Source organism: Sinocyclocheilus grahami, unplaced genomic scaffold (genome assembly GCF_001515645.1).
Source record: "Sinocyclocheilus grahami isolate Dianchi unplaced genomic scaffold, SAMN03320097.WGS_v1.1 scaffold1185.1, whole genome shotgun sequence".
Taxonomy (NCBI): domain Eukaryota; kingdom Metazoa; phylum Chordata; class Actinopteri; order Cypriniformes; family Cyprinidae; genus Sinocyclocheilus; species Sinocyclocheilus grahami.
The window spans coordinates 404230-414246 of NW_015506364.1; the positions used below are offsets into that span (position 1 = coordinate 404230).

The 10017-nt window shown below is 35.0% G+C and overlaps 1 protein-coding gene across 1 annotated transcript in view; it reads right to left on the reverse strand.

Annotated features, from left to right (window-relative positions):
- LOC107567729 (inactive phospholipase D5-like) overlaps window positions 1-4867 on the reverse strand; it is a 21072-nt gene extending 16205 nt beyond the window's left edge. Inside the window, exon 1 of the mRNA XM_016253468.1 lies at window positions 4589-4867. Within this exon, the coding sequence (XP_016108954.1) occupies window positions 4589-4756 (168 nt within the window). The 5' untranslated portion in view covers window positions 4757-4867. The remainder of the gene's footprint in view (window positions 1-4588) is intronic.
- Between the last annotated feature and the right edge of the window lie 5150 nt (window positions 4868-10017).

A 10017-nucleotide genomic window follows, 5' to 3' on the forward strand; every position in this document is an offset into this window, starting at 1 on the left:
AGAGCGAGAGAGAGAGAGCATTTTCAGTAACCAAAAAAGTAAGGTAAAAAGTTAGTTTAGTGTGCTAAATGCTAAATGCTAAATTAGGACTTAAGTACATCTATATATGTTATTTCATAATTATTTTTAATGTCTTGGTTAAATATGGTTTACTGTTGAATATACTGACAAACATGGTATATATTTAATATAATTTCTATTAAATATATTTAAATTTCACATTTGTAATCAATGTTGAAAGTTAGTGCATTTAAAATATATTAAATTAAAATGTAATATTAAATAGCACACTATAATTCAATTTATAATCAAGTACTTTACTTGCGCTTTAATATGTTAGTTAACACATCAAAATAACTACTTTCAGTATTACAAAAGATTATTAAAACATGACTTAAAATGTACTTTAAAGTAAAACTTTTAATTTTACATTATTACAAAAGTGCACTTTTTATAAGTATATTTCAAGTGTTGTTGTTTTTTTGCTAATTCAAGTGTCCATTCAGTACAATTAAGTGCACTCTTTTCACAAGGGCTGCGGATTTTCACTTCTATCAGCACAGAAAAGCGGAAATAATGTATAGAGTCTGTCTGGGCCTAATTTGAGGGACAGTCCACCTGAAGTAACCTTGTGTTAAGTAACAAACCAATTAGCAGATCTGAGCTTTAACCCAGTACATCACAAACTATCAACAGGTTTACTGAACAGAGATCATTTTTAAGATAACTCCAGCATCTTTCCCAGCGACAACAGCTGTCAAAATCCAGGGAGGTCAGATTCTCAGTATCCTTACAAATTTATCCAGGACAAAAGCACTAAACTGAAGCATCTGATCCATAGCAACACCTCTGGCAGAAGAGCATCATTAGGGGACAGAACTGAAACAGTCTTTCTCCCATAAGACTCATTAGGACCGCTCTATCTGACCTCACTGTCCACTGTGAGATGAGAGCTTCCATTGCATGACACACAGTGTTCAGAAACCCGATCGGACTGTAACAATGCATGCTTCCATGCATTATTAATCAATATGAACATTGGCTGTGATTTTCATGAGAGCCTTTTTCTGGGATGTCAGAATCATTCCTGTTCTAATGCCTGACTCATTCGCCCCTGCTGTGCATGTGTGTGTTTTAAGGTCAGCGAATGTGTGTGGGCGTCACACATACTGAGACCCATCAGTGTATATGCTGTGCTCCTGTCTGCAGGATGTCGCACTTTAAACCCTGCAAAACAGCAAACGGTCAGGTTGACTTTGATAAAAGGGCAGAATTAATCCAGTAAATTGCACAGGAAGATCTTGAATGAGCAAAAATTTATATAAATGGGGGGTTCCACATGAGAGACTCATTAAATCATTGTATTGAAAAAGCAGGCCCCGCTGAACAAGGTCTCATTATTTTTATATATATAAAAAAACGTCTGGAACCTTTTCTTTGATTATTTGGAGAGGGCAAGCAAGTCCGCTTATTGTATCTTAGCCTGGAAAAAGCTTTTATTTTTCTTTCTTATACTAGATCATGTTTTTGCTTTTAAGAACCATACAAAGGAAGATATTCAGCATGCAATTACTAATGTCTAATTGGTTGTTGCTTTATAACTCTTATTATAAACTTTAGATTGTAAAATCTGATCGAATGATCTATGAAACCATTGTAAATTGCAAATAATCTACAAACTGTTAAACTAATGAAATGTTACTGTTTATATAAAATCAGTAAATCATTATTGTGATAGGGTTTAAGCACTTAAAAAATGTTAATATTTGTAGTTTTTTTTTTTATTGTAAAACATTGTGTGTGTGTGCATGTTTATGTGGTTTATGAGGACACAATTTTGTATAATAACATGGGTATGTAAATCTAAAAATGCAGAAAGTTTCCTGTGAGGGGTAGGTTTAGGGGTAGGGTTGGTGTAGGGCAATAGAAAATACGGTTTGTACAGTATAAAAACCATTATGCCTATGGAGAGTCCCAATAAACCATAAAAACAAACCTGTGTGTGTGTTTGTGTATGTATGTGTGTGTGTGTGTGTGTGTGTATGTGTGTGTGTGTGTGTGTGTGTGTGTGTGTGTGTGTGTGAGAGAGAGAGAGAGAGAGAGAGAGAGAGAGAGAGAGAGAGATCAGGCTGTCTAAGGACAAGATGTCTCTCCTGACCAGAATACTTAAAACATCCAAAGCTTTATCTCAAAGACTTCAGTCTGAACCCAAAGACTAAACAGAGCTCATTTAAACAGCAAGATCTATAGAGCCAGGAATGAAACCTCTGCTTTGATCAAGCACTACACTTTTACAACAGCCAAAGGTGCGACATTCACAGGTATAGTGGCCTGGTTATGTAATTGGGTTTTAGGTTGAAGGAGAAGTCAAAGATTAGGCACTGAGCATGATTTATATTTACATCAAAGAAACACAGCGACAGAGAAGCAGAGAAGCAGAGAAGCAGAGAAGGTAATCAATTCTTATCAGGGACGGAGAGCACAGCACACTTCCCTCCCCGCAACTCCCAAGTGGTTCATTTCACTAAGAGAGAGAAAGACACATAGAGAGAAAATCAGCAAGCCAAATGAGAATGCCTGCTACGATACACAGCTAACAGAGAACATGAAGAAATGCTCTGGTTTACTGCAGACTGCTAGCATCATCCAGATATATGTCAACCACACAAACTCACCCAGGCCACATATCAGCCCAAATGCAAAGGAACTGGAAAGAATTCAAAATTGTGAAGAATTAAAAAAAAAATAATAATGCAAAGGAATTTGAAAGAATTCATACATTTTGCATACAGAAAAAGAAGCCTATTTTTTAGGACCATTCAGATTTTTGTTCGTTATCAAATTCTCAGTAATTAAAGTTTTGCTCCTTTTTTTTATTGTAATTCTCATCATTGTCGTTGATTCTTTCTAGATCCTCATCAGTGTTTCACTCATGTTTCTATATGTATTTAAATCTGCATATTTTAGAATTTAAATAAGACATTATTTTTGCAAATATATATATATATATATATATATATATATATATATATATATTTGACTGCTTAAACCCTGTCACCTAAATGTTTTACTGTATGTTTTAATGTAATGCTTTTAACATTCCATAAATATAATGAATAATACATTTAATGACTTTAATTTTGTATACAAGAATAAAGTATAATATTTTGACTGTATTTGAATGTATGTAAAATGGGAACAATATTAGACATACACAACTATTTTCATCTTGACCATAGATGGCACTAAATCTAATTTCAGCACTGTTTCATCTAAACATCAGCATTGTGTGACATTTATTTCAACAGACCTAATTTAAAATTACAGTCTATTTATAATGATGATAATCAAATAATTATAATTTAAATAATTAAAAATGATAATAAAAATGATTAATATTCAGAATCTATAATAAAGCAATATTTTGTCATTGCATATATTTCATGTTGAACATTAAAAGGTATCTATGTTGTCATTGGGAGATTTGTGAACAGATATTTATTTTTAATTGTATCATAAAAAATATAGTTTTTACTTAAAAGAAAAATGGTTAGACCCTCAAGGCTAAATGATCTGCTCAGGATTAGCAAAGATAAGTCCCAAGTGGTATGTTGTTTTGAATGTTTGCTGGTGTAAGTATATTATTTAATTTTATTAAATAATTCCATGAGTTAGATTAAATTTCAGACAGCTTCATTATTTTCCATTACCTATTGGTCATCTGAGTGGAATCATTCAATCTGAATTGATTGTTTATTCCCATTATGACATCCTTTTAATTTAAATATTTGTCTATATGGATATTCATATCTTTCAGATATATTTTATTTAGAACAGTATTTTCTTATTTGATTAAATTGTCAAAATGAATAAAATACTGAATTATACAATATAACATTTAAAATCAATCAATCATGATATTAGATATATTTTTACATCATATATATTTACATCATCATGTACATGTTGAGGTCATTTCTATTATTTTATTGGGGCATATTGTTTGCATTTTTGTGTAATTAACATTTCCATGCCAGTCATATGAACCTCTTATAATTCCATCATACACAAACCCTTAGGAAATCCTGGATTACTGTAAGTGGGTTGTGCTTGTTGGTTTTGTGTGTGTGCGTGTGTGTGCGTGTGTGTGTGTGTGTGTGTGCATATATATATATATATAGTCTTTCGATTTTAAGGTGAGTTAGACATGTTCTTGAGCTTCTAGAGAATCTAGTGTGGCTGATTTATAAGCAGTTCCATCACTCATGCTACAGGCTGCATCATTACAAGCCGAACATGAACATGTTCTCTCAGCTCATCTCCAAAAATCAAAACTTAAGACTACTTCTGACATATAGCCTCAATTATTTTTGAAAATGTTTGTGAATGAATTGAAATTGTATAGTGTCAAAATACAATACATTCTCCACTCAGACACACAGACCTGCCCACTCCACCCTGGTCTGGACAGTGTGTGTTGTGTGTGCCTTCATGGTTACAGGTGGATGGTTTCTGTGCTGAGGGGAAAAGGGCAGCAGTCAGCAGTTACTGTCAATATCAGCGGTCAGTCGTTAAAGGTCAGCCTTACCCGTTCCATTCTATCTCTTCTTCTAAGCCAGATCATAGCAGAGTAGTCCTGCTGCTGAACAGTGCTGAAGATGTTGTTACCCGGCCGGGTGAGAGGCGTGGAGAAGAACCCCGTTTCGGGTGGAGGCTTCATCCCTGGACCCTCTGAAACAAACCTCCTATCTTGCATTTTTCCACTTCGTTATCCAAATACTCCTACTTTGTCTCCATAAGATGTTCACCCCCAAGTAGTTCAGTCCACGAGGAAAATACTCTAAGCCAGTGCTAGCAGCAAACACTGTTGGAGTCTGTTCTAGACTGAGCCGTGTCTTGCAGAGAGCCTGATTTCTTTGGATTTCATCCACACACAGGCAGAAAGGGGTCTCCCTGTCCTGTTGGGAGGGGCTGGCAAAGACTGAGTGGGCATAGTGACTAAGAAAGTGTGTGGATGCATAGAGCCCACATCCTGCACCTGGTACCCTCCCCTCCGCTCAGTGTGTACGTGGTGCTCTGATGCATGACTGCGAGTCCAACACACTCACACACACGTAAAGGCATCAGTGCATATTAACTCAGAAGTGCTGCGGGCAAACTCAATAAAGTATTCATTTGACATCACCCAGAAGTTCACAGCCGCCTGCTTGCATGCTGCACACTCATTCAAAAAACAAATACCCATCCGTATTATTGGGTAATGAGAGGAAATGATTTTGTAATAAAACTCTATGGTGGAGGAAGCAGTTGTGATTGCTTTTGATTGCTTCATATTTCCTCGTTTGCCTCGCGCCACATTTCTCCCCGGTGATCAATGAAGTACTTCAATCTATTATGATCCTTGAGATAAGCAATATGCCAACACAATACTGATGCAATTCATAATGTAAGCAGCAGCACTGTTGTAAAGCAGAGTGTGTCAATAGAAACAGATGAAACAAACTATACTGAAAAAAACTAATTGGTATATGGACAATTTTCACTCAGAAACTGATAGAAAATTTCACACACAATTACAAAGAAATGATAACATTGAATTATATAGGAAATTTTTAAGTTTGTTGTAAAATGTACTCCAATAACTATTTAGCTTGAAAAATCATTACAAAAATGAAAGAAAATACCAAGACTGTTTCTAGAACCATAAAAAAGTAGTATAAAGGCATTTAAAAGTTGATTTTAGTAGTATTTATCATTTGAGGCCTTAAAGGAGACATATTATGCCCCTTTTTACAATATATAATATAAGGCTCTGGTGTCCCCAGAATGTGTCTGTGAAGTATCAGCTCAAAATACTCCACAGATCATTTATTATATCATTTTGAAAATGCCTATTTTGAGTGGAAGCAGAAACATGCTGTTTTTCGGGCCTGTCTCTTTAAATGCAAATGAGCTGCTGCTCCCCGTCCCCTTTTCCAGAATAGAGCTGCACCATTACAGCTCGGACCTTCTAAAACATCTGTTTTGGTTCTGATTATCATGTTTATCGTGCTGAAATCATGCATTTTAAACCATATTCGTTTGAACTTCTGATATACGGTTTTCTGAGTGCACACGGACAGAAAGCGGCTGTCACAGCATGTGAGTTCTAAACTAAGTTCTCATTCACACACAAGTTTACGTTAAAAACACACGAGTTACAAAAACAGTCAGTTATGTCTGTGAAGGTAAACAGCTGGGAAATAAATTGCATGTTTATTTTAGATCTGTGTGGCAGCAGCAATATACATTAAATAAATCAATAAATCCACTGCTCTCTTGTCTCCTCTGAGGCTGGGACTGTAAATAGTGTTCTGTGCTCGTCTGTGCAGCCAAAGGCAGAACAGTTAGCATGTTTTGCTCAAACTTTCGCCATGGCATTACACCGTTGTCACTTGTGAAATCAAAATGACGGCGCCATGCGTGGAAACGTGCAGATTAAGGGGCGGTTATATTATAATGAGATCCCTTTGCCACGTCACCAAGGGAGTGAATTCAGACGCGCTCGTTTTCTCAGACGCTTGCAGAAAAAGGCTTACCAAAACAGTTACTGGGTTAATCTTTTTCACGATTCCTTGGTTGGTAGATGCACCGGGGATCTGATTATAGCACATAAAGTCCGATTTTCATGATATGTCACCTTTAAAGCAACTACACTTAATAATAATTTGAATGGCTTTGGTTTCTTTCATTCGATGCAACCGATTCTAGTTTGATAATGTGGTCTATTTCTAAGTGAAACAAGACATTCAACAAGAGAAATGTATGGCGGCACAGTAAGTTGTGTATTAGAAAATGAACACCAGTCCATTTTCATTTCATGTTGACTTGATAAGATCAGAGCTAATTCTGGAGTATATTTTCTGTGATCTCTTTTTTATACTTTGCTTTCTAACTAATTTTTTCAGACTGTGGTCTTTCCCACATGCTCTCTATGAATACTAATTCCTCCTCCCTCGGTCCGTTAGCATAATTAAACCAATGACTCAGCACTTTTTTGCCACTCTCTGTTCTCCTGAAACACAATCAGACCCTCAGCAATAACAGCCCATCGACCAAATACACAAGCTATGTAAATGTGCTGTCCCTCCGTGTAACCGAAATCCCCCGGGAAGACGTGTCTTCCTGAGCAGATGTTTGACTGATTTGTCATGATTATCAAACACTGCGGAAAAGCTGTTATGTAACAAACATAAAAAAAAAAAAAACTCTGCGCAGTCCGTTTCAACATACAGTATATGTACAATATATATTATGTACAATAAAGCTCTATGACAGACTGCATGCCTTACTCTGAGATTAGTCAATAAGTTAGTTAACAGCCTTTTTTTGCTCCAGCACCTTTCTGTTTAATGCAGGGCTAGAATAGAACAAAAGAGAGGATTACGGAGTGCTATATATCAGGACTACATTACTTGAACTAAAGCCTCATGGGATTTTAAACTTAATTTATTTTAACAGCCTTCATAGAGCACGAGGTGCAAATCAGTCTTGCCTTATCCTTGCAGTAAATGTGTGTGTGTGTGTGTGTGTGTGTGTGTGTGTGTGCTTAAAGGGTAAAGACTAGGATAAAGAGGACGAGCAGTTTTATGTGCTATCATTTATCCCATTCAAATGTGACATAGTTTTAACTGTTTTATGATTTATTCATATAATCAGAGTACTTTGGAATGAACTTCGTTTTTATAATAATTGACATATACGTACATTATATATATATTAGGAATTAGGAAACAAGGGTGAACCTTATAAAAATAATCTGGTTATGACAGCAAGCATCCAGGGATATGAAATTTCTTTATTAAATCAATATTAGTTTTACATTCATGTGTAAACATCACTGGTATTAGGCAGATGGAAGCTAAGAGGAGAGAAAAATTACCATGCTACCTACCTAACCAGATGGCCCAAACAGACATAAAATTAGCCGTTTTTCAATCTGTCAAAAGTACCCAGTTCACAACACTCATTTAAACAGGTTGATTCATTGGCATGTGCAAAATAACATGATGTTTAATGTCTACATCATCAGATAATGACCTTGATAATGGGCACTTCGTGACATAACAAGCTCGATTAACATATGTGTGAATCCAGGCCCTCCTATTGGCTATCACATAGCAGAGACAATTTGTGTATTCCTAATTTGTTATTATATATTCCCTTATTTGAAGAGGGCATTGGTGGAACATGGCAACTGTTATAAGAGCTACAGGTAAGTAGTAACATTATAATCTTAGGTAATGAAAGGTATGCATAGGAATGTTTTACGATTCAATTTACAAAAGATAATCAGTGCTAAAGATCAAATTGAAGGACTGGTCCAAATAACAATGCTTGATTTTTACACTTCACATATTAGACTGGGTTGTTTCTAAGACTGCAAAAGAAGAAACATAAAAAAAAATGCATCAAATATAAACGTCAGTGTAATACACTTTGTCTTGACATATCAGCAGTCTCATAAATCGCAAATTCATTGCAGCAAAACAACTGTGATATTGTCTTTTTAGATAATCATTTTCAGTTAGTCAACCTCAGTGTCTAAAGATCTGATTACACAGTAGGCGTATTAAGTATTTGGCAGAACTTGGCTTTAAATATTTTGAACAAAATATGTCAAATATTGTTTTTTGGTTCACTGCTGTGTAAACGGGGTCCAAAAAAAAAATCACACCTAGTAATAAAGCCATGAAAATGTTTGCATTGTTTTTATTCAAATATACACTATTATGTTGAAAAGTTTGAGGTCAGTTAGATTTTGTATTATTATTTATTTTCAATAAATTAATATTTTTACTCAGGTAGGATGCATTAAATTGATCAAAAGTGACAGTAAAGACAGGTATAATGTTACAAAAAAAATCTATTTCAAATAAATGTCGTTCTTTTAAACTATCTATTCATCAAAGAATCCTTAAAAAATGTATAACAGTTTTCACAAAAATATTAAGCAGCACAACTGCTTTCAACATTAATATAATAAGAAATGTTTCTTGAGAATCAAATCCACAAATTAATTTTTTGTCTGAAGGATCATGTGACATTAGAAAACTAATTTCTGCTGAAAATTCAGCTTTGCCATCAAAGGAATAAATTACATTTGAAAATATATAAACAGAAAACAGTTATTTAAAATTGTAATATTTTATATGTGTTTTACTGTATTTTTGATTAAATAAATGCAGTTTTAGTGAGCATACATCTTTCAAAAACATTTAATTAAAAGAAACAGAAAATTATTTCTGACCCCAAACTTTTGAATGGTGTAGAGTATATATATTGGGATTTCCTCATTGCATATTTGTGACAGACAGCACAGGTCATTGTGTCACTTTGCTTCTCAATTTATTTTTGGTGCCTTAATGTGAGAAATATTCCACATATGTGTCTCCACATGGAGTTCTGGAATAAATAACAATTCTATGCATCCTAGATAAACTTATGATGGACAATTCTCCACTGAGGTATAAGTTGTCAGACATGTTTTCTTTAGTACATGGTTTGATTTGAATCATATGTGTTGCCATTCCTAATGTAGTCCAGATGATATGTGCAAAAATTGAGGTGATATGTTAACTTTTTCATAAAAGCATTAAACTTGGTACAGTTGTACAGGTTAGGGCCCTGAACATTTTCAGAAATGGAGCCATCACAAAAACACCTTGTGGTTTACATGGCGACAATTTTATTTTCCGCCATAACCAAATTATGTATTTTGTGTCATATCTCCTGAACCAAACATGATAACAAAGAAAAGGTGATGTCTACCCCTATGTTTTGATGGTCAAGGATTACAATGCAACAATACCATTGTAGCATTTGGACCAATCAGACACGTAACTTTTTGTTATATTTAACAAATAATATCTAACGCCCCCTCACCTAACCAAAGGGCCAATTACGAGGGTCTATGGACCCTTCCCCCGAAATGCACCTAACACCTCAGAAAGGCAGAACAGGCCTCTGTTTCCATGG